The 26,516-nt window shown below is 38.3% G+C and overlaps 1 protein-coding gene across 5 annotated transcripts in view; it reads left to right on the top strand.

Moving 5' to 3' along the window:
• htr4 (5-hydroxytryptamine receptor 4) overlaps positions 1-26,516 on the top strand; it is a 111,647-nt gene that overhangs the window by 71,127 nt on the left and 14,004 nt on the right. For 2 of the 5 annotated variants that reach the window (XR_013799839.1, XM_079631338.1), the window contains exon 7: positions 16,075-16,159. The exons of the other annotated variants lie outside the window; for them this stretch is intronic. Coding sequence is in view for 1 of the 2 variants with exons in the window: in XM_079631338.1 (XP_079487464.1) it covers positions 16,075-16,138 (64 nt within the window). In the remaining variant the exon portion in view is untranslated. The remainder of the gene's footprint in view (positions 1-16,074; positions 16,160-26,516) is intronic. 5 annotated transcript variants of the gene reach the window in all.

Below are 26,516 nucleotides of genomic sequence, written 5' to 3'. Positions count from 1 at the left end.
TCTGTCCTGCGATATTTTGGCGTAAAACTAAGAAAGATTGTCTATCCCACTATAAGTGTTGTTCATCCATATACTTTATCACAAAACTTTGTATTGCCTCATTAAACCTTTTGCTGTTTTATGCAGTTATCCAATATGTCTTAAAGGAGTTGTATATTATTTAAAAAATATTTATATTTTGCAGATGTCCATTTCTGACATTTTTTGGAACCAAAGAACATGACTATATGACTATTTTCTCTCACTGACCGTAGCTGCTGCTGTGCTTTTAATGAATTAATAAATGCTTCTGCTGTTATGATAATAGTATTTATGCTATTGGGTTTTACTTGGCAGGAAGGATGTGTAAATGTGGTCAGTCATTTTAACGAGGGCACAAGATTGCTTTAATCTTAGTGTGGGAACTCGCACTTTATAAAAAATTCACACACTCAGAAAAGAAAAGTTACAAATGTTGTCACTGGGTCAGTGTCCTTTCAAAAGGTACTAGTGGCTTATGCACTGGGTAGTTCTAGGAACTTAGAATAGTTCTTACTAATAGATCCCCTAGAAACGTTTTCCTGGTTGCATTCACACCGCCAGCACAGGAACTCAGTAGGAACTCTGAAGTGACGTAAGCCGCGCATGTTGTTGTAACTTTTATTTTGACGGTGCGGCAGACATTTATTTTGACGGTGCTGAGAACACCAGAGCCTGAGCACACAGCGCTCCCATTCTCCATGTTCATTAGTTTATGACCTGTTTAACAGTCCTGTCTAATATGTTATTAGATAGAACTGTTAAACAGAGAAAGTAGACAGTATATGAAATTTTTTTAGCGTTTACCGTGTGGTGGATCCCCAATGTCCCCAGCCGAAATACATGATCATGCTTTGCTTGGTCCAAAGTCGCGTTGTATTAAAGGTTCTCCTTAGCTTAAGGCGAGACACTACAGGTGAATAGGGTACAATTTAAAAATAATAGATATCACCATGAAACTTCCTCAGTTGATTACTTACACAAGTTCATAAAAAAAAAGTTATTACAAGTTTTTGAAATTTGTATGTTTAATTATGCAAATTAGGTATTATCTCATTAAAGGGGTCATGACATGAGAAACCAAATTTGCCTTGATCTTTTGGTATATAAGAGGTCTTTGTACCATTAAAACGTCCTGCAAGTTTCATAGCTTAAGACGTCCTCCCCATTATAAACGAATCATTTATTTAATCAAGCTCTAAATACAGCTCGTTCTGGATCCATGGTAAGAAGTGACGTCACGGTACGAAGTGACGTACCAGCGTTTGCATATGACCACCTCCAGCAGAAGACAACTACGCTTTAAGCGCAAGGCAACTACGCTCACTTCGTATCGTTGTCGCGCCCGCGCGCCGCGCGCCTCACTAGTGTTCAGTGGACGGACAGCGAGCCGAGTGGGTCTGTGTACAGGGAGATTACGACGCCGCAGATGTGCTGTTCCTGGCTGTGGACAAACTACATCTTTGAATACGCTGCGAAAGATCCAGTCGTCAGGGAAAAATGGATGCACTTTATTTTTTGCGGACGTCTCAGTCACGGCAGTGTTAGTTTAAGCGTTTGTTCTATACATTTTAAGGATGACTGTTTTGAGAACAAATCCCAAAATGATGCTGGCTTTGCCAGAAAACTGTTGCTCAAAGATAAGTCCGTGCCGTCTATTCTGGGCTCAACAACGACGACGCAAACTGTAAGTAATGTATTTAAAACTTTAAACTACTTTTTAAATACGCTGAAAGATCCAGTCGTCAGGGAAAAATGGATGCACTTTATTTTTTGCGGACGTCCCAGTCACGGCAGTGTTCTATACATTTGAAGGATGACTGTTTTGAGGAAAAAATCCCAATATGATGCTTGGCTTTGCCAGAAAACTGTTGCTCAAAGATAAGTCCGTGCCGACTATGTGCTCAATAACGACGACGCAAACTTACTTTTTACCATGGCTAATATAAACACATTTGTATAAGAGAATCTTGAAAATATGTCGCCTTTCTAGTAGGGCCTACATGTGATAGAAAATTAAAAATGTTGCCTTTATCAATGCTGCATCTTCAAAGATGGCCTGTCTGTGCATGCATTTTTGTCCGTGGTACACCCTATCATTTCATTGGAATTAGTTAAATAATGTTAAACTGTTAGCAAATGAAGCTATAGGATAATTATGCAACAATAATCCGTTTTCAAGTGTCTCGGGTTAATTTTTTTTTATTAATTCAAAATAGTTTCACTTTCCATGTGGACACGGGCTGATCCAGTCTTCGTTGTTGTGGTGATGGTTCATTTTCCTCTGATTCTGGCTCAAACATAATAAGGTTTTATCATTGCAAGAGCCATCGCTTCGCATGCATCACCCGCTATTAAACAGTTACGCCGAATCCGCAAACCTTCTGGCTGGGGGCGTTAATAATTGATGCATAGGCACTGACGTTAGCCAATCATAACAGTGGGCGTTAACACTGAACTCTTAAAGGGGAAACACCCCCAAAACAGACTGTTTGAATCAGAGGATGAGAAACAGGGTGGGAAAAGGTCATAAATCACTACATTTTAAAAGTTTTTTGTAAAAAAAACAATAGTAATACTATAATTGCACCTAAGGGAACATAATAATAAAATAAAAAAAACCATGTCATGACCCCTTTAAATATGCACACTTTTGCATATATTTTCGGTAGATAGATCTGAACATCTGGTAAAGCCAGGTGCAAAATTCTTTTTTCATTTTGTTTACACACAAGATGAAAAAAGATGTTCAGAGGGATTTCAGGATATATGCTTTCATTACCTAGGAAATCAAAATATACTGTCCATAGCCTTAAAAAATCGATTTTCGCCATATTTTTTGGATTAAAATGTCCCATAAATCAGGCCAGGAATGATTTATTAACAAATCCCTCTGAACATATCTTCAGAATACTGCTATGTGTATAACTGGAAAATGTGGTGTACATAGGTGCTACATAGGCTGAGATGTTTCTACTATTTACTGACACAATATCTTATCAAATAATTAGCAACAACAATACAAACCACCTAAATCACATCAAAACTTATAAACACAGCATTTATGGCCTTCAACTGAGCAGAAAAACAGTCAAAAACACACATCTAAATGTCAGAGCGCGTCACATGATGCATCTGAACCAATCACGTTGTCAGAAATTGACATCAGCCAATGAGATTTCGCTTTTAGGGTTAAATACCCATTTTACTTTCACGATTGGTTGCTGATTAAAAGGAAATGACCATATTTGGATCTGACAGCATTGTACAGCAGAGAGAGAGCTTTTCAGACGTGTGCGTGATTAAAGGAAGCAGACAGAGATCGCGGAGCAGCGTGTTGATTTAGAACGCCAACTTTTGTTGAATTTCGGAGAAATCTACAGACGCAAATAGACAAAGTGTAGTAAAATAAAGACCTAAATGTGTATTTTGGACTTTTTTTCACCACAATTCTGAAAGAAGACATGTTGAAGACAAATAGCCCAAAATCTCAAAATTGACCAGTGAAAAAAAAACGATGTTTTTGCCTGCCGTGTCTCGCCTTAAGGGTTGAGGGGTCTATTTATCACTGTTTTCCATGTTCGTAGAGTTAGTTTATGGAGTAAATATATAGGCTATAGTCTGTTTTTTAAATGGCGGGTGCTGGTGTTTTGCATGCATTCTGCTAATCAGCGTACACTAACGTCACTGGTATATAGTCCTATAGCACTGGTTTAGACCCTACTCTGGAGTAGGAGGTCATTTAGTAACTTACATTATGTTTTCATAATTCAACAAACCGTTTTATCTCAAAAGGTCAAGGACTATTTGATCTGTCATGATTTGACCCTTTTAACTTTCCTGTAGTAATGTTGGTTACAATGTCGGTGGCTTGTTGGTGGTGACTGCTCTGATAGAGGTGATGTGTAGATCAGAGGATGAGAGGAGAGAAAGATGCTCTTCGCCGTGAGGGGTCTGTGGAGGGGAGCTCCCTCTGGCTCTAACCACAATGTAGCATGTTATTTTTGATACAGCAAAGATTAAAGATTTAAGCCAGCTGGTCAAATCCCTCAAGGGAAATCTAGAATGCAAGGATGTAACTTGTTATTAATGCAACCAGACATGAAAGAAAGACGCACAATATGCTGAATGAAGGCTATAAATAAAAGACATTAATATGATGTAACTTATTGTGTTGTTGAGGAGCATACATAGTGGCAGTGTGGGAGCAACTGACCATTTTTCATTTCAAATATTATTTTTGTCCTATGAGTAAAGGTCATATTTTACAGCAGGCAGAGCAGTGACACATACTTTTATTTTTTTATTTTGTTTCAAGTAAAATTTACAGCATGACTTAAGGCTATCTTGCATATTGGGTCACTGTGATTTTGCCAAATAAGATCATTGAACAACATTCCTGTCTGAAAATGTTGTCCTAACCATATCCCTATCCTTAAACCTAATCCTACCCATAACCTATCTCTAAAATCAGAGGAAAATGTAGAAGCACCTAACCCTGGTTGTAAGCCTAAGCTTGACATAAACTGTAAACTTGTCCCTCAGATGATCTGATTGGTTGATTGGAATGTTGTTCCCGGATAAACAAGGATGTTAATGCAGGAACATGCTGTACTTGGTGAAATCATGTTCACCTTTATGTGCTCTTTAGCCCTTCATTACAGCCAGTAGAATAGGAACTTCCTGGGTAAAATGTGATGCTCACATTTATGTATGCTCACAAAGATCTATTATCAGATTATTTAAATGGACCATCTGGATCTGAATTTGGATCTGGATCTGGATCAACATAGCACTTGACCCTTATTATATGTACGTTTGTTTCCACCACAGAATAAAAACAAAATTAAAAGATAATTGCAACTTTTTGTTTTCTCGCAATTGGGCATTTATATCTTGCAATTCTGACTTGGAATTCAGACTTTTTTTTCTCGCAATTGCACGTTTATATCACGCACTTAAAGAGAATAAAAGTCAGAATTCAAAGCAGTGAAAAGAAAGCAAAAGCAATACTGTAATCAATAATAGATGAATGATTTATTTTTTCAATAATTTATAGTTAGAGTTTGGCATTTTTGAGTGCTTTTATGCTGTTTGTTGGTGACATTTAGTGGTAGGCCTGCTGGGAAGAGGCCAAATGAAAATATTCTGATACTCTTCCATAAAGATCAGTGCTGCTCTGTTTTCCATGTGTTTGTTGCACACTGCTACAGTTACTTTTATATTTCATTTTCTGCAAATTATGAAACGGAGTGGTCATTTAAAAAAATGTTCAAGTCCGCAGGGCCAAAGTTTAATTTGAAGCTGTTTCAGCTTTGCCTTCTCCTTACAGTTCTGACAGTTTCTTGCAGTCGTGGTAATAATGAGCACACTGTGAATATTGGTGTCCTGTCTCTTCTCATTCTAATCATATGTTGCAAGTCTTTTAAATCACTTCATCAAAAGAGATCTGTGGATTTTGTTTCCATGGAGACTCCAAAGGATCACCTCCATTTAGACAATGTCTTTGTGTTTGGCCATCTCACACTATACTTTGGCATAGGGCATAGGGAGGCAGCCATAATGCATTTGTTAATCTATCATTTAGTTTCTGCATTTTAACCTTAAATATATATGACCGGAGTCATAGATGGATTCATGCACAAATAAAGGCATCCTTAACATGTTAGTACATATGTAATGAATGTAAAGTTCAGAAGAACAGCAATTATTTGAAAAATAAATCTTTTATAACATTATAATTGTCACTTTTGATCAATCTAATGTGTCCTTGCTGAATAAAAGTATTTATTTTAAAACAATCAGTAATGCACATTACAGTATTATTTGTTGAACTGCAATTAAATGCTGATTTTATCATGATACTTTTTTTTCTCTCTCAGTGATGATAATTATTTTGCTTAATTGTCTTGAATCTTAATGGTGCGTTCACACCGGACGCGAATAGCGCGTCAGGCGCGAGTGATTTCAATGTTAAGTCAATGCAAAGACGCGTTACACGCGTTTTACGTGCGTAATGCGTCTTTGCATTGACTTAACATTGAAATCACTCGCGCCTGACGCGCTATTCGCGTCCGGTGTGTAGGGACCGTAATGGTTCTAAAACAGCCTTAATTTTACTGCAGAATATTTTTTCCAATATGTAAACTGTAAACCCTAATAAGTTGGCAGAACTCAAAAAAGTTAAGTCAATCAGTTTTTTAAATGAACAAACTCCAAGTTTACTGTTTAAGTTCAGCTTAATATAGTTAGTTATTGAGTTCCCTTACCTTTCTATTAAGTACAATGAGTGATATTTGAGTGATACAATATTTGAATGAAATAAACTCATTTCATTTGGTTAATTTCATCGTTCAGGTTTACAGTGTATGTCCAGAAAAGCCATTTGCTATTTCCCTTATCTGTGACACCTAGTTGGACATGGTCAGAATAATGTGTTTTGACAGTGTCCAATGTCCTTTCTGCTTCAGGTCTCTCAGTGACCACTCAAACCAAATGATTCATGGGAATGAGACACACTGCGCTGTCAACAGTGTGGGCCTTATAGGGACAGCAATTACAGAGTGGCATGTCACTGTCATTTCCATGTCACAGGCCTTATGTCCCAATTTACAGCTATTTTTTCTCCTTTTCTATTTCTTTTTCTTTTTGCATTCTCAGTCTCGATAAATTACAGTTGCAAGGACTTAAACAAATACATGGTATTAGTATACATAATATTATTACAATTATTCACCATATTTCTTTATGCTATTAAACTAAAAATAAAATTTTGAGGGAGAAATACATATATTTGGATTACTTGTTCATCAAATCCATCTTCATGTATAAGCAGCTGTGCTTCAGTTGCTTCATCAGCTACAAACAATGCAAACAGGATGTTTGCTTTAACTGGTGGAGACTGCTGGTGCGCTACGAGACGTGTGAACTTAACAGCTTTTGTTCTTCCCAAAACGAGTCCAAACATCATCTATTGTGGTTATATACAGAAATCATTAGTGCACCTTTAACTTAACAATTAAAGCAGTCGAACTTATATCAACTTATGTGATAGAGCAGGTTTTTTTATACTTAACTAATACAGATAGCAGGAACGTTTCCTGGTTCACTATCAATGTTAAAACCCAAGATATTAATATAGCCTTCCAGACCTCGACAGTATACAAACACACAAGATCAGAGACACTGGCTGTTCACCCAGCTTGAACAACGAACCCACAGATGTTTGAAAGTCTTCAAAGGCCTCTCCACCACAGAAGTTGTTGTCTAAACATGTCCCACTGAAAACGGGTCCAGATCGGGCTGTGCAAATGACTGTAACGGCTCTTCAGTATGTCCTACCGATCTTTGTTTTTCACAGCCCTTTGGAAACCTGCCCGGGACATAAATCGTGGAACTGTTTCCAAATGGTGGGGCTGTCAACATGTTAATCTGGCTGATAAACATTGGAGTGAAGTATGTTGGGATCTCAGGGGCTCTGCCGGAGACGCTGGAGGCAGGAGCTGTGGGACAGGCAAATGAGTTTAGGGATCCAGGCAGATTAACACAGACGACACAGATCTAAACACAGGCCTGCTGTCTTCCGTCTTAATTATTTAGTAATTCACCCGCAGCTCAACATGGAGATGTTAAACTCATCTGGGCATTGAAGACTCCTCTGGGTTCTGTCTGAATGTCTTAGAGGTTCAAATTAGCAGTGGCAAGCGAGGACTCAGGTCTTGTCAAGAAATGATTGCTGATAAAGATCAGCACTGTAAGGTAAATGGGTCAATGACGTAATGCTCATTTTAGTTTCGCCTTGATCTATTCATTTATTTAAAATACATAAAAAATTTATACAGACTGTGACTTTAAAACATCTCTTCTACATCTTAAAATCAGCAGTTTTAATTAATGTTTTAAAATAAATTTTCATTTTTTTTTTACGGCACCAAGATTACAGCATTATTATTATTAAACATTTGTCCACCAAATTAAAGTGTTTTGTAATATCTGATTATTTGACTTTATAGTTTACATATTAAATTATATGTAAGTTTTAAAACGTAAAAAAAAAATGTGTGTGCGTGCGTGCGTGCGTGTGTGTGTGTGTGTGTGTATGTGTGTGTGTGTAAAAATGTCTGTAGTGGATTGCATATTACTTCCCCTGTGAAGATGTAAAACATCTGTATTTATTATGTATACTGTATGTATTCATACATTAAGAATCTAAATTGTATATTACTTCCCCTGTGAAGATGTAAAACATCTGTATTATATATACTGTACGTATGCATACATTAAGACTCTAATTTGTTTTGTGGAGTGTTTAATGCATCTGTCTAATAACTGGCATCAGCTGCATTACTTTAATTAATAATCAGTAGCGATGCAGTTCAGGCATTAATGACCGCTGTTTAATGCTTGTCTCTTGAGCTGTCATAGAATAATAGCAGGGTTTCGTTTGTACATCCTAATATATATCATTATTTTTCATGTTCAGCTTTGGTGCAGAGGGTACACACTACAAATGTAAAGGATCCCCAAACACACAGATCAGCTATTCACTTCAAATTGTTGTGAAAAGATCTCAGTTTTCAACAAAACTTTTTTCCGTGTTGTGTTATTCACCTTAAATTTGATTTGGCTGTTTAACTGAAGCACATGCAAAGCAGAAATATTCACTGAGTTAGCAGCACTTGCTTTAGAAACTTGATTTAGTAAAAATGCAGAGTCATGAATGCCTAAATGCTCCAGGGTCCTGATCTAACATCAGCACTATTTTTTGATCTAGTGGATTCTTAATTGTTCTTTCAGTATGACTCTCTCAGGACAAGAGCACATACACCTGATTCAAAATAAATGGCAACTTTTGTGTGGGTGATTTAATGGAGGCCAGGCGGAGAAGTAAATGTGATGTCTGCTGCTCTGAGGGGTTTGTGTTTGTGTTGGGCTGAGGTCTCTGGCTCGTACAGCATGTCATAAATCACCCCTATTAAGAATTATATGTGAAAGTTATGGTTGGCTTAATGAGGAAGCCCAATCATTTCTGACAGACTGCATCAAAATCCATCCAACTTGCAGAGCTATTATATACGAGTCAATTATGTGACAATCATTTTGTTTTCTTCTGGATTATTCAATGGAATTCATACAGACAGTGGCTTGAATACAGTCATCTTTTATGATGAGCATGTTTTCAATTTCTGAATTAAAGTATGTGTTACACAGTCCACTGAAGGCGAGTTGAATTTTATTGAAAACGTTAACAGATGCAAAATCAACAAAAGACTTGACAAAGCGAGAATTGGCTTGACTTTACTTGTAATAACATGAACTAAACTTGAAACATAAAACATTACACTCACCAACAATGGGTTGCACGCCTTAATATGTATGGCCTTAATGGTTAATGGCCTTAAAAGTTAAAAATGTCTAGGTGGTGTCAAAAAAAATCTCACAAAATACATAAATTCCTGAAAACTACATTTTGCCATTAGTTTGCCATGATATAATTATTACTTCTTTAAAAATATGAATTTAAGCAGTTTTTTCTTCAAATAATACATATAAATAATTCATATGAATATATCTGTATATTAATATGATTTATCTATATATCAATATTAAATATAAATAATCCATATGATTGACTGTGATTGTCTGCCTAATCATAGTCAGTGTGGATTGATTTTAGATTTTTTTTTTTTTTGTATGGTATTAGTTAGTCAGATGGATTAATTATTTATTAATCTTTTTTAATTATTTATAATATTTTATTATCTAATTTATTAAGTTTTACATGTCTAATATATATATATATATATATATATATATATAGTGTAGTAGTCAGTAAAAAAATACAGTATATGTTTTGTTTTGTTTTTTTTGACAAATTTACAGATGCTTTTAAAAAATGAGAACACACATTTATAGGGAGATTTTTCAAGGATTTCACCTTCCCAGCATCCTAGACATCCTTATTTGTCATTGACCCATAAACTCATTATGCACTGAACACATTAGTGGTTTGTGAGAGATGAGGGCATTGAGCTGTATCTGAAATGAGGTCTGGGGAGGCATGAAACCTACATATTACACACGAGCCTCTGCACAGTCTGCTGGTATTCACTTGAGATATCAATCGTTCAAATGTCTCATAGGGCACATCACGATGAACCAGTCAGCACATTTCAGTGACAGTCTGTTTAAAAGTCGTCGTCCTGAAAGATTAGTCCTTCCCTCACCCTGACACCCCCATCTAGATAACAAAACTAGACCAATCTAGGTATAAACAACAAAGCTGTTTACACTACAAGTTTGTGATGCATTGATTTTAACAGAAGTGTTGCTTGTAGATTACACTAAAACCTAGTGCTCTTCCTATACCTAGACAGCCTTTTAAGTCATCATACTGTAGAAAGATGGGTCTCATAATTGTAATGTTGTTAGCTTAGCATTATGCTAATGTTAAACTCAATTGCTATCAGCTGAATCTCCCATGCGCTTCAGGGAGCGATGCTCTAAATCTTAAACAGCAAGGCAGCTAATTAGGTTTTGGTTGTGAGAAGCTTTGCCCTGTGCAAACTTTAGCACAATGTGTGCGTGCGAAGCAAAGTTTAGCTACATAACACCCGGGTGGCGCTACTAAAACCAACAGCAGTTTTATGCGTTAGCTGCGCTTGAGCTGCAGTGATATATGAGTTTCAGTGAGAGATAGATTACATGCATGTCTGCGCGAGTGAGTCCTGTCTGCAATGATGGAAGTGCGTTTCACGGCACAACACGCAGCCAATGCCGATGACAGTTGGCTTTTGTGCACGTCACCAGCCGTTCAGAAGCAAACTCAACAGATCATTACACTTCCACTGATGCCAGTTCAAACTCATGCCTCATATTTTAAAGGTATAATTCTTGTCTCCAGCCCCTATAAAACCATCCAGCCTGCAGTGTTTTTGCCTGTAACATTAATTTTGATGTATGACTCATGGAGTTTATGAAGGGAAACAGGAAAAAAGCAAACAAATCCTCAATGCTAGGTTTCTTTTTATTTATTTTGAATATACAGTAGTGCAAATGACAATTTGTTTCAACTAGCGGCATTTAGTCCCCTCTGAGGTAGTTGGTGCAGTACAGCCTCCCTTAGTGTATTAAGCACTAAGCAGTAAACAGAATGCACTCTTGAAAAAGAGTATTTGGTATTTGGTCACAATCAGCTACAAAACTGAAAAGCATCTCTTGTGTTATAAAAGTACAAAACAAATAAAATAATGGAAAATAAAACTTTGTGCACTTCTGTAGTCCTTTTCTACATAGCTTAAACCATACTAATAAGAGTAAGACATAATTCAAAACTGTAAACTATTTTTATTTGTGTACACTCACAATAAAAACAAAACATTGTGCTTTTGTAAAATAAAGAAAACGAACAGGATGCCGCTTTCTGCAATCCTGGGTTCCTTTCTGTGAAGTTTGTGGAGCGCGTCACAAAAATGAAGGGAACCTCAGCGTCTAGGCTACTAGCAAACTCTTGTTGCCATATGAACCCATGTTTTGGGTTTTTGCATTGATAGTTTCTTCTTCTGCTGCTCTTTTTCCTGTTGTGGTGTTTAGCAAACAGCGTTGCATTACTGTATTTAATGTACCGCCCCCTTCTGGATTGGAGTGTGGATCGGCTGTGACTGACTGTATTTGTCGTCTGACTGTATGCACCGAACCGTGACACGATTTGGAACGAATACATGTACCGTTACACCCCTAATTACTAAATTAGCGCCCACACCAAGCGGCAACCTTCCGGTCTCTCTCTTACTGTAATGCCAACACGGAAGTGACTTAAACTGCAATTCATCTACTGGCCACTAGCTGCAAAAGAGAGTCAATCCCTTAGACCCCCCCATTTTAATATGCCCAACTTTACAGCCGAAAAAAAATATGTTTACATTCTGGTACAAAAAGTGGTTTGGGTCTATATAGCCGATTTTGCCGTTCATGACAAATGTGAGGGGGTGATTTTTTTTTTTTATAACTCGTCCGTTTAAATTATGTTAAGCCTTAAAGTTCTGCAGAATTAAGGGCGTGGCCAATTGAGTGACAGGTGGATTGCCACTGCTGTTACTATTAGCCGTTTGTCTGTAGTCTATTAGCCGTCACGTCACCTCAGCACTCTTTCCCCAATTTCCGTTTGTCCAGGAGTAACAAGCGGTGACGCACTGCCAATATGGCACCCACATTTTTTTTACAGTCTACGGTCCACACCAGCATATGATAACGCTCTGTTTAAGCTGTTATAAGTGGAAACTACAGTTATGTCGTCTGCCGCTTTAAATTATCAAACTCTTTAAAGCTAGATGGATTCTGAATGAAAAAGCTGGAGAAAAAAAATCATTCTGAAAGGGATTTCAACAATATCATTCATCTGTGTGGTTACCGTTCATTCATGTCATACAAGTTACAGAGGGGTTTGGCGTAAATAAGGCCATCGTATTGGTTTTGCGTTTGATTAAGTGTTTTCCCGCTCTTGGGTCTGGATTTTGATGATAAGCATATGTTATCTTGGATGAGCGATCTCTCACTCGAGACAGGATGTTTTCTTCAACAAACCTCAGACTGAAACTACACAACACATATGTCAGCTCTTACCAATGTTCGGACCTAGACGAGCAGCATGCCTCGAGTGCTTTGCTTTTTGAAAATAAACTTCCTCGAAAATGAAACAAGGACTGACAGCCAGATCAAACAAAATGCCCAGTGAGAAGAAAGCAATATCTGTAATTTTCGATGGTACTGCACACTGCTTGTGCTAGCAAGAAATGAGATTAACTGTGCGCACACTTCACCGCATTCTCCTATGGCTTTTTATAGTAAATGATTAAACTATGTGGTTATGAAACTAGGTTTGTGCTTTCACTGAAATTTGGTAAATGTATGTTATGGATTCTGATTCATTAATCAAAATGATTAAGGAAAAGGCATTGACCGTGGTCACATTTTCTCCAAAAAGACAACCAAGAAAAAAAAATAGCAGCCTGTTTTAGGACCTTTTTTATGCATTGTGACTTTATATGCATCACAATTAATTCCATCATATTCTCATTACCATAATGAGTCCCAGCATGCCATAAATGAAGATCTACATAGATCTACCATACCTTCTTAATATTACTCATTTGTTCCTGTCAGTATTGACAGAAAAGTAGGTGTTACCGCAATATTTGCATACTGAATTGTGATTGGCCTTTTCTCTCTTGCATCTCTACCATATAGCCACCTTTACAGTGCAAAGACGATGTATTGAAACTGGTTTTGTTTTGACTGAAGATGTGACGCCTGAGATGAAGGAATTTACAAGTGCACCTTCAGAGTTCTTATATTCATACTGCCGGTGTGCATCACTTTTTATTACACTTGGCTTAAGGTTTCTGCAGGGAGAGTTGACTTGCACTATTTATTGATGCCAGACTTTTTAAAGACAGGAGTTAGGATTTCATTACAGAGGTCTATAAGTCTATGCGTCAGCACTGTTTGCTTTAACGCGCACATATATGAATGGTGTCCTTATCATCAGCTTGGAGATTGAATGTTGATCCGTAACCTTTATGAGAGGCAGCACCGTGAGTCATGCAATCATTCTTGGGTCCCTTGCGAGCATCTGTGTTTGAGTAATTTATGTTATGGGCCTATTATGAAGCCAACAAAGAGGAACCATAGATACTGTGTTTTTTAAGTGCCACCTACTTAAAACCCGGAAAAGAGTTGTGTTTACATGGTACATAAAAGCCATGGCAATCTGTCAAGTTCTCATTCATTGAGAGATGTTTACTTTGCATAAAGTGGGATAAACTTTGTCAAAGTTTTTCATATCTTATTGAGGGATATAGCGTGTGTGTGTGTGTGTGTGTGTGTGTGTGTGTGTGTGTGTGTGTGTGTGTGTGTGTGTGTGTGTGTGTGTGCGTGTGCGTGCGTGCGTGCGTGCGTGTGTGTGTGTGTGTGTGTGTGTGTGTGTGTGTGTGTGTGTGTATAAGGTCTAGAGTTGACCTCATTGAGTTGTTTTTCATGACTAGCAAGTAGGACGTATCAAAGCTGGCCCAATTTGTTCACCGTCATGCCCAACCTACATTGCCTTGCATGTGTTTTGGTTGTTTGTTTATAGCCTGTTTCTTTATAAACTTAATTTACTACAATAACCTTACACTTTCTCAGCTAATAAACTTAGAATACAGCATAATTTACAACACCCCAAAGAATAACACTTTCTTTTGTTACAGTGAAACAGATTTTTCCAATTATAACATATTTCTCTCTCTTTCTCCGTGTTTTCTTTCAATATATCTAATTCTTGTTTTTGTAAGCTCATACTCTTATATAAACTTGGGGTTAGGACTTTTAAAATCCCTAACCCAATACCAATATTTACTTTGTAACTTGTTCTAGCATTCAAGCTATATTACTATTCAACAGTTTTTAAAAAGTATGTTATTCTCACCAAAGCTGCATTTATTGGATCAAAAAGACAGTAATATTGTGAAATATTACGGTATTACAATTTAAAATAACTGGTTTCTATTTTAATCATTTTTGTAAATGTAATTTATTCCTGTGATGCAAAGCAGCATTACTCCAGTCTTCAGTGTCACATGATCCTTCAGAAATCATTCAGATGCTGATTTGCAGCTCAAGAAACATTTCTTATTATCAATGTTGAAACCAGTTGAGCTGCTTAATATTTTAATGATAAAAAAAAAAATTCTGTTAAAACACATTCTGTTGACTATAAGTAACATTGCACCTACATGTCTACTAACTCTCATTAGAGTATTAGCATAATATTAGAAGACTGTCTGCTTAATATCTGATAAATCTTTATTTTGATGATCCCCAACAGACACTCTACTGACTATAAGTAACTTTTCAAGTGCATATCATACTAACCCTTATTCAACTAACCCTAACTCTACTCCTAATACTCTACTAACACTTTAATGAGAGTTAGTTGACATGTAGATGCAACGTTACTTATAGTCAACAGAATGTGTAAAGGGGACCATCAAAATAAAGTGAAACCCATTTTTCCTAAATATAAATATAAATCTTTTGCTACAATGTTAAAGTCTTTGCTGTCAATTTTGAACAATTGATTGCATCTTTGCTTAATGAAAGTATTAATTTCTTTAAAAAATATGTATAAATAAATAAACTTACCGACCACAAACATGTGAGTGGTAGTGGACGTCCACCCAACTGAACGCAGACCTTCGGTCTGTTCTGATTTAAGGGTAATTCACGTACAACACGCTTGTAATAATAGACAGGGGCAATAGAACAGACAAAAACACAGGGGCCTTGAGATTAAAGGTGACCTATGCAGGTTTTTTTACCTTAACTGAACAGCTTTGGAGTGATTGGAATGGTTATATTACTTTTTTCGGGTTGAATGGTGGTCGTCTCGCACCCCCCTATCGCCTGTGAGCAGAAAAAACACACTTGCAACTTTGAGCCGCCGCAATGTAACGAATTGCTTTACGGCAAAAAGAAATCTGATAAAATTCTATAATTATTGCGCTCCCTCACGCTGTTCGAACCCGAATGAAGAAGATGTTGTAAAGAATGTCCCGTATGCTTTGATGTCGTTGATCTACTAACCTCTGGTATCTGAGAGTCGCAAGTTTTTCGACAGTGTGGTCAAATATCTATTCCGAAGCTGTAGGGGGAGCTCTGTAGAGAAACCTGCGAGCAAAAAGCGAGAATACAGCGAAGAAATTCCCGAACCTGCATAGCCCTGCTTTAAGAGCAATCCAAGACTGTTCAAATTCTCACTCATATGTTCATGGTTTCCAAATCAAAATGTCAGAAAGTTAACACAGACGAGCAACAATGTCTGTTTGGCCAATATAATCCTCAAACCTTCTATTTGCAGTTTTAATTCTCCCTCATAGTATTTTTTGTTGTTTGAAAGTATGCAATGAATCAATCCGGATGGAAATAACCTGCGTTTCCTGTTCTCTCCTCCTGTTTCTTCCTCTCTGTCCTTCGTGTGTCCTGCTGCCCTCTGCTGCCCCCTGTCCTCCTCTCCTCCAGCGGCTGCTCCTCTGCCTCCAAACTGCTCCTCTGGTTCTGCAACACTAGGCCTGTTCCTGTCTAGTGCTGTGTGGGGAGTTCTCAAGTGAGTCCTTTTCACACTCACACACACTCTTTACCTTCCCATCACTTCAAGGTTCCTTTCAGCATCTGACTTTGCCTCATATTCTTTCCGCATGGCATCTGTCATCTCCATTTAAAAGGCTTAATGGTCTGTAATGCGTGCGTGTATTTGTGTGTGTCCTTTATGTATTTGTAAATGCAGATTTATTCTGCGTTAGATACTTCTTCATGCTTTAGTGAGCCAATAATGACGCTTTCATTATTCAGTTTTTTGTTTACCGCTGCCGCTGTGAACGGCGGTTCATTCATTCAGTATTCCTGCACAGGTGGATCATAGTCTCTAATCGTGCAATCCAATTATCATGTTCTTTATGATACTTTCAAAAGGTTGGAATAATGTGTTCTTTTAAAAAAGTCTCTATTAATTACTAAAGGTAAACATCACTTCTGATAGTATTCACTCTGAGGGTTAGGGGTTTGAACAAACTGCTTATAACACCTCAAATGATGAGACCTTGAATGATACCTCGAATTGTGCTAAGCATGTTTATAATGCAGTAAATGCTCTTGCTTTCAGTGTAAGTCTCCTTCGTGCAATTTACACATGAGAGTGATGAAGAAGCAACCTCACAACTGGCTGAATTACTGTACAGTTTAGATGATATGCACTTTTTATCAGATATAAAAAAAATTATCAGAGATAGCACTATCACTTTTTTTAGTGTTTGGATTTTAACTCATTTGTTACATCAGTTGTTTTTGCACTGATGCCAGACTTCATGAATTTGTTCATTGTGAATGATATGTTCTTCAAAGTCTACTTTAAACCTGAAAACAAACAAACTAAAGGATTTCAACTAATTCAATTTAATTCGATTCAGTTCACATTTATTTGTATAGCGCTTTTAAAACATACACATCGAGACAGATATTACAGAAAATGTAAAAATTAGTCCATATTATAATGTAGAGTGATCAGAGGCAACTGTCTAAGTTATGTATTTCAGAAATGTACATATACAAATCACAGTTAGCTAAAAATGTATTAAAATTCATCTGAAAAACAAATTGTATGAAAAATACTTCAAAAATATTTAAGGTTCTGCACTATTTCTATGTAAGCCATTATGAATAACCGATTGTTAATAAATGTTTTGTGACATGAAATTCAAATATATTAGACTACATAATCAAATGGGATGAATTACCATTTATTTGTAAATATTCAATTCACTAGACTTTAAAAAAAAATAAATAATTTACAATAAGGTTCAATTTGTTAACATAACTTCATGAAATCATTTTGAAAATCAATCATGAAATAACCATGCTCAGTACTTTTACAGCATTTATTAAAAAATAAATTTTTAAAGAAATAAATACTTTTTATTCAAGGATCAAAAGACATTTATAATGTTACTATAGATTTCTATTTCAAATCAATGCTGTTCTTTTGAACTTTATTAAGAAGCACAGCAGTTTTCAACATTGATAATAATAATTCATGTTTCTTGAGCACCAAATCAGCATATTATTATGATTTCTGAAGGATCATGTGACACTGAAGACTGGAGAGATGCATTACAGTGTTGCATCACAGGAGTAAATTGTATTTTAATATACAGTAGCTGTATTCAAATAGATTTTTTTTTTTTTTATTGTAATATTTAATATTATTACATTTTTTACTGTGTTTTTTTTACAGACGTATCATTTCTGATTAGGAAACTTTTGAAACAATACATATTTAGTTGTAATATGTATACACTTTAATACATTTTAATTGAATTAACAATGAACAATGAATAGAATATATATTTATTAAATATGTATTAATTACCTTCAACCTAGATTAATAATGCTGTTAAAATAGTTGTTTCGTTGATTTAATTCATAATACCTAATTCATAAACTGCATGATGTTAAATAATTAGGTGATTATGTTAGCAAACCATTTTTTCGTCAGTTTCCTGCAAAAAACCACTATATCATGATGTACAGCCTTGTCTTGCTTTACTCATATCGCCCACCTCTATATCAAAGCATTAAAAAACAGATCTAAGTATCATGATTGAGGTGCCATATATGCATAGCTTGTTTCCATGAGACAGGCTCCCGCTTTCCTCCTAATGAGCACACGCTCGTGGACCGCACTCCTCTAACACAGGTCTCGCTAAATGATCTTTTGCCAATAATTGCAGTTTCACTCATGTTTACTTGCAGTGTTGATGTCTCATCACCTCAGAAAGTTTTGAGGCTTTCTTCTCAGTTCACAAGTTTCTAAAGATCAATAGGTGCGATAAATTGAGAAGACGCCATTTAAACAGGAAGTCTAGTTCTGTGTTAGCATAAGAGAACATTATTATTCAGCATTGAGAGTGAATGATTATCTCCATGTACCGGTGGAACAGACTTTGCTCAACGTGACATGCACAAACGTACCTCAGAGGAGCGTGCGTGAACCCACATCAGACATCAATATTCTTCTAATTGTCTGGGCTGATGTATCCAGAGCTATGAAACGTTCACAGCCTTGAGCTTCTGGTAATTTGACTGTTATTATAGCAAATCAATGGCCAAGCGGCCCAGGTTATTGAAAACAAAGGATCATAACCAGTGCCGAGAGACCATTGCTTCTAATAAGACGTTTGGCAGGCCAGGTGGCTTATTACGGACGTTGTGGACACAAGGTACTGTGTCATTCAAGGACAGATGTGTCAGCGGACATGAGGTTAGCGGGATGGGACTGACGATGACATTTTTAGTCAGATTTCAGTATCTTTAGTTAGACCTCAGCACTATTTCCGGATAACTAAAGTGCATTAAATACAAAATTAGTTGTTTCAATTTAGCAGACTTCAAGTATATAAATTTAGTACCAAAAGTACAATTGCAGGGTATTTATATTAAGTACATAATTATGTAAATGCATTTGTTGTATACCTAGCATAAAATAAATGTATTCAAATAGATTTTGGTATGTTTATTTTTCACTAGGGTTTCACTTTCACAGGCACAATGTTGCAAAAAAAAATTATCACGGTTCACGTATAGTACAGGTGAAACTCGAAAAATTTGAATATTGTGCGAAAGTTTATTTATTTCAGTAATTCAACAATGAAATATCTTGAAATATCTCACTTTGTATGTAATGAGTCTATATAATATATTAGTTTCACCTTTTAATGTTTCACTGAATTACTGAAATAAATTAACCTTTGCACAATATAAAATGTTTTTGAGTTTCACCTGTACTATAAAGACAGCTTTGACTATGAGATGTATCCGTGTATTTGATCTATTGACTGTAGTATTGGCTTGACAGGAGCAGTGGCTTTTATCAAGTGCTCTAGTAATTAAGTGGAGGCAGCAAGAGCTCTACGTTTCTTTAAGGTCAAGGGGAAAAAAACAACAACTGAGAGCACATGGATTTTACCCAGTGTTCAAAAAGCAGTATAAGTGCTGCTGTTTCAACACTGCAGCTTCTTTTGAGACATCTTTGAGATAATATATAGCCATTTCTTCTTTTCCATTGTCCAAAAATATTGAATTATATTTTGTTTAAAGAAAATACCCATGTTTACTGCTAATAAGTTGGACGTATGGTTAGGTTTAGGATGAAAGGGGTTAGAGGTTATAAAGGTTTTGGGGTAAGTGTTGAGTTACAGGAGTAGAGTTAACAGTGTAACTGTAAATGTTAATTAAATGCATGTAGGCTATTTTAAATGTAATTACAATGCACCAGCATCAAATGGTTAAGTACATAGTACATAAGTATAAGGCCATTTCTTTAAATCAGCATAAATGACAGGTTCTTATTTGTGCTTAATTTTTCTTTGTTACATGAGATACACTCACATGTTCAAAATAATCTTGAAACACGTCACGCTTGTTTGAACAGGGAACATGTCTTCACCGTCGCTCCACAATGACTTTCAACAGTGTGTGGTATTTGATGGTTTCTTTTAAAATAATTGGATTTGCCTGATAGAACATATATATTTACACAGTGGTAAGAGAGCTCAAATTATTTGATTATTTAATGTTTCATTTATTTGAATACAAGCTCAGTGAGAGTGGCTTCTGGCAGGAATATTATTCTACTTGAGAAAATTATGTCACTCGGCTCGGTGCATTTGCGTCTGTAAACAGCTGGATTAAAGTGTGGATTTTGGGAGCCATTGAGTGGGTGTACATGGATAAAGTACTCGTAACTCTTTCTGGCATTGAAATGTTTCATTTCCACCCTCTCGGCTTGGAATAGTCCAGCTCAAAGGAGCTGATTGTTACACCATTGCTCTTAAAAGCCAAATGTAATCTTGGTGTACCATGTTTGATTTGTGTTTTTTAATTTCATGGCTGTTAGTGGATTTATTGTGCACCCGAGAGACAGCAAAGACCCACAGGAAGAGGGTCAGGAAGAACTTGCGTGGTGCAGATAGCAGCGCCATTTACAGAGCTATAAGCATCATGGTCATCATAGCTCTTTGAATGGTACTGCCATATGCACTGAACTATCAGCATCTCGCTCCCTCAGTGAGCAGCTCCACCTGTTTATCTCTATTTTCATGCAAGTCGGTTATTTCATTTAAGTACTTAATCTGTTTGTACCTTTGTTTCCTAATTAGTTTGTTTCCTTTTCTGTTGATATTTGTGTTTTTTCTCTATCCAATTGTTACATTTCTCAGAGGCCCTTGTGCAAATATTAACTCACTTACCTCAGAACAGCCACTCCGAACACATTAGCAATACCCTGGCTGAGATTTGCGAGCGACACTCACAAAAAGGCTGAACATTTACTGTAGCATGCATGCTGAGGCACTATTACAGGATGTCCACTAGTGAAAGGAAAACTCATACAAATATACAATAAAGTCAGCCGCAAAAATAACCCTGTCCACGCCTTTTCAGCGCTAATTTTTCACTATGTGTCTTCAGTAAAAATCCTGACAGTAGTTTTTAACGCCAGAAGAGGGTTTGCACTGGCGCAAGCTGTTAGTAAATCTGACCCCTGAGCAGCATAACGCAATCTCTCCTATATCCAAAGGTAACATGAGCCGCTTTTAAAAGTCCTATCAGTCAAAGAGGCACCTCCTGTGTTTATGAAAATTCCCCTTTTATTCACTAATGCTAACAAATCAGTAATCGAGGAGTGGATCAATGTGGTGAGCATTAGGATTGTTCACAGTAAACTGCTCAGTGTTCTCAAATCTCTGCAGTTAAAAGGAAACTTTAGGAAAATGCTCAGCGCTGTGAATCCCCACTGAGTGCATTAACTCAAGCAGAAGGGGGCGAAGCCTGATAAACCGAGAGGAGTTTTTGTGGTTGAGTGCTGTTTCTATATCAGGTCATAAAGTAAAAACAAAGAGGTAGCTCTATTCTTAGCTCTTATAAGTCATGTAACAGCAATCATTGCATGAGAATAATGGGGCACTTCGAGTCCAGCCATGCCCAGCATTCCTTGTTTTCGTCCAGCAGAGCTGTTCACAGCTGAGGGAATTTCAGCCAAACTTTTAATATTGGTGATTGTTTGTTTTCCAAAAGGTGCATTATTCTCCTCTTTTGCTCTCTTGCTCTCGTAAACCACTATTTTTCTTCTAATCGTATTTCTTGTGATCACGCCATCTGCCATTTAACTTCACTGTCTGTTTATAGAGACTGAGGACTTTTTAAAATATACATTTAGCATACAGTACTCTCTGAGTGTATTTTACCCTCTGGGCACAGATGTAAAATATAAAGATGTAATGTAAAGTCACTGTTATACGGTAGGGAGCGTATTTGATATTGTCTTCCTGTGCTCTGGTATTTATTAGACCAGAACGTCACTGAAATTGCGCTTCAGAAAATACTGTATTCATTAAGATTAATTTAGCTTAAAGGGATATCTATGAAGGCATGCATTTCAAATAACTACTCTCCTGAAAATACAATAGATATGATGGTCTACTCTAAAATATCTCCCAAATTCCCAACCCTATCCTTTGGGAAATGTCTTAAGGTCGTCTTATTAATTGATTCAGTCATAAATCACAAAGGCCTTTTGATTCTCGTTATAGCAAAGGATGAATATACTGTGGGATTATTTTTGCTGCTTCATGTAATATTGCTTGAAAAAAATAAATGAAAATCGCTGTAAAAAATGGCAAGCAATTTTGTCTCCATCACTGGCTTTTGTGTAAGAAGACGACTGGCATTCAGATGAAAGAAATGCCGTGTACAATACAGAATCTAAATTATCCTTGACTGATGGTTAGAACATGAACACTTCCTAGAAACGAAGCAGGTCATGTAAAGATCTTCTTTTTTTAAATGAGTCACTTAATTTATTTTTCAGATTTTCTTTTTTGTGAAAGATTGAACTGGACAGGAATAGAAAGGCTGTGAACTGAAATCATAACTAATAAAACTAAAATCCATGTATTCTTTATCATTACAGAATAATGATAATGATGTTTGTAATATTCTGTATTACAAACATTTCTACCAGTGTTAAACACGTGTAATTACAGTAAGCACATGCATTAATACATACATTTTAAGAGCCCAACAAAATGAGTCAACTGTTGACAAACAGGGGTATAAATAATGAAGCAACTGATGAGAACGGTATGAATGAAGTGTATTTAAGCACAGACATTGTTGCGACATCTGAAGTGCGCATTTTCTGGAGAGAAAAATACAAGCAGGAGACTTTAAATTTTCGCTCCATTTAATGTCATTGCTGTCTATGAGAAAAATGAAGGTATGGAAGAGATCACATTAGTGATTTATTTTCCAATAGTGATGGTCTTGAAATTATCTATATAGTAAGAACTGTTAGAGTGAATCGTAAGAAACATTTAGGGTTCTTAGTTAGAGTCACGATAAAGAGTTTGCAGATATTATGCAGACAGTCTACTAATACTCTAATGAGAGTTTGTTGACGTGTAGTTGTAAAGTTACTTATAGTCAACAGAATGTTCGAAAGGGACCATCAAAATAAAGCGTTACCCATTTCTGTTGTTGATTTTGAATTATGAATGCTAAGAATAAGCTGTTACCTGAGACGGTATAGGCAGGAACACACCAGCTGCTATCTTACAAGGCTTTCCTCACTGATAACAGACTAGTCTATTTCCATTATTCATGCGCTAGTCGCTGGTTCTTACCTGGTGCAGTTGCCTTTTAGGCTTGCTGGATAATCCTGTGTAAAGAGTGTAAGGAATATAAAGAGTAAAGAGTGGCCTGCTGGGATTGGATGGATCAAACCCATCTCTGCCATGCAGTGTGGTTTTATGAGTTCTGCATTGATGCTGTACTTCTGTTAACTTCAGCCTTCGCCAGAAGGAAGACTTGAGAAATTGTATTAGCATATTTTGCTCTGGTCTATGTCATGGAAAAATGAAGCAGATATTGACCTGGATGGATTTGCACTCCCTTCTGGTCTTGGTTCTGTCATAATCACTGGAGACTGAAACTGAAAGCAGTTGCAGGCGATATTTATTAAGACAGGGTGGCAGTACAAACAGATGGAACAGTGACGCAGGGACTAGATGGTCAGGATCCGTGATGATGTGCGATGGTGAGGTGACGGTGAGAAGACAGGTAATCCAGACACGTAACGCGAAGACAGGAACACGGCTGGAACAAGGCAGGAACAGGACACCGGAACACCAACACGAACAACATCAAACAACGATCTGACAATGAGAGGAGATGAGCAGTGAGTATAAGTAGAGTGGTGAGATTGCCCGCAGCTGGTGAAGTGATGATGATGGACAGCTGGAGCGGATCAGGTAATGTCAACATTCACGCCCACCAAACCACGCGCTCACACACCACGCGCTCACACAACAACATAAACACGAGACTAGAAGGAACAGAGAAAACGTCTACCGTGACAGTACCCCTCCTCCTAAGAACGCCTCCTGGCGTTCCCAGACTCCTTTACCCGTCGATTGTAATCATCGATAAGGGAGTGATCCAGGATGTCTCGAGCAGGAACCCAACTTCTCTCCTCCGGACCGTAACCTTCCCAGTCCACCAAGTACTGAAATCCGCGTCCCCTCCGCCTAGAGTCCAGAATACGGTTAACCGAATATGTGGTCTCCCCATCTACGAGACGCGGTGGGGGTGGAACCGGGACAGGCGGATTAATGTGAGAATGAAACACGGGTTTGATTTTGGACACATGAAAGGCGGAATGGACCCTCCTGTACGCGGGAGGTAACTTGAGGCGGACTGCCACTGGACTAATGATCTTAGTGACAGTAAACGGGCCAATAAATTTGGGTGCAAGCTTATTAGAGACGGTGCGCAAAGGAATGTTCTTAGTTGAAAGCCACACTTTTTGACCCACGACGTATACGGGAGGCTTTGACCTGTGGCGATCGGCCTTAGCCTTGGTGCGCGCCCCCACCTGGAGTAGAGTCTCACGGGCTCTAGTCCAGGTGCGGTGACACCTCTGAACGAAGGCGTGAGCGGAGGGAACCGCAACCTCGGATTCCAGACTGGGAAAAATAGGTGGCTGGTAACCTACACTACACTCAAACGGAGATAGGCCCGTGGCCGACACTGGCAACGTGTTGTGGGCGTACTCCACCATAGAGAGTTGTTGGCTCCATGAGGAAGGATTCTTGGATACCAAACATCGCAACACTCTTTCCAAATCTTGGTTGGCCCTCTCGGTTTGGCCATTGCTCTGGGGGTGAAACCCTGACGAAAGACTAACAGTCGCCCCCAGTAATCTACAAAACTCTCGCCAAAATTTGGACACGAACTGGGGTCCCCTGTCGGAAACCACGTCAATCGGAAGGCCATGTAAACGAAAGACGTGATCAACGACCGCTACCGCTGTCTCCTTAGCTGAGGGTAATTTGGGTAAGGGAACAAAATGGGCTGCCTTCGAGAACCGGTCCACCACAGTTAAAACCACTGTGTTCCCCTGAGAGGGTGGGAGGGCGGTAACAAAATCTAGAGCGATATGGGACCAGGGTCTCGAAGGAACCGACAGCGGCTGAAGTAACCCATCTGGAGGTCGATTGGAAGTCTTACCAGTGGCACAAACCGAGCAAGCCAAAACAAAATCGTGAATGTCGCGAGCCATACGAGGCCACCAGAATCGTTGCCTGACTAAAAAACTAGTACGATTAACTCCTGGATGGCACGCCACGTTGGAGCCATGACCCCACTGGATAACGTCAGACCGTAATCCCTCCGGCACAAACAAACGATTCGGTGGACACCCGGGCGGAGGCGTTACCCCTTCTAGGGCGCTCTTGACCCTCGACTCGACCTCCCATGAGAGTGTGGAGATGAATAGAGTCTCCGGCAAAATGCACTCGGGAGTAACCGGGCGTTCGGAAAAATCAAATATACGAGATAACGCATCGGGTTTGATGTTCTTAGAACCCGGACGGTAAGAAAGAGAAAAATCAAAACGACCGAAAAAAAGTGCCCACCGAGCCTGCCTGGAGTTCAATCTTTTAGCAGTTCTGATGTACTCTAGGTTCTTGTGATCAGTCCAGACGATAAAAGGTACCCCCGCACCTTCTAACCAGTGGCGCCATTCCTCCAACGCTAACTTGACTGCCAACAACTCTCTGTTACCAATGTCGTAATTACGTTCGGCAGGGGACAATCGGTGAGAAAAAAACGCGCACGGATGCATCTTGTCGTCTGCAGGGGAGCGTTGGGACAGCACTGCACCTACTCCCACCTCTGACGCGTCGACCTCCACCACGAACTGACGTGAGGAATCAGGGGCGACAAGAATGGGGGCTGAAACGAAGCGGCCTTTCAGTTTAGCAAACACGGCCTCGGCCGTGTCTGACCACCTGAACGTAGTTCTGGGGGAGGTCAAGGCAGTCAGAGGTGCGACTAGTTGGCTGAAGTTGCGAATAAAACGCCGATAGAAATTGGCGAACCCCAGGAATCTCTGCAGGGCCTTGCGAGAGTCCGGGCTTGGCCAATCTACCACAGCCTTAATCTTCTCAGGGTCCATCCGCATCCCTTCAGACGAGACGATGTACCCTAGGAAAGGAACAGACTGTGCATGAAAATCGCATTTCTCCGCCTTGACAAAAAGCCCATTCTCTAACAACCTCTGAAGCACTCGTCTGACGTGTTGCACATGTTCCTGGAGAGAAGAAGAAAAAATCAATATGTCATCCAGGTAGACATATATGAACTGATCGATCATATCTCGCAACACGTCATTGACCAGTGCCTGGAAAACTGCCGGGGAGTTGGACAGCCCGAACGGCATAACCAAATATTCAAAGTGCCCCCTGGGGGTGTTAAAGGCAGTTTTCCACTCATCCCCCTCCCTAATGCGAACCAAATGATAAGCGTTACGCAAATCCAATTTTGTGAAGACAGACGCTCCCTGCAACCTC

Source organism: Phoxinus phoxinus, assembly GCF_949152265.1.
Source record: "Phoxinus phoxinus genome assembly, chromosome: 12".
Taxonomy (NCBI): domain Eukaryota; kingdom Metazoa; phylum Chordata; class Actinopteri; order Cypriniformes; family Leuciscidae; genus Phoxinus; species Phoxinus phoxinus.
The sequence above is the reverse complement of the archived record's forward strand: the minus strand, read 5'-3'. Positions and strand labels throughout refer to the sequence as shown.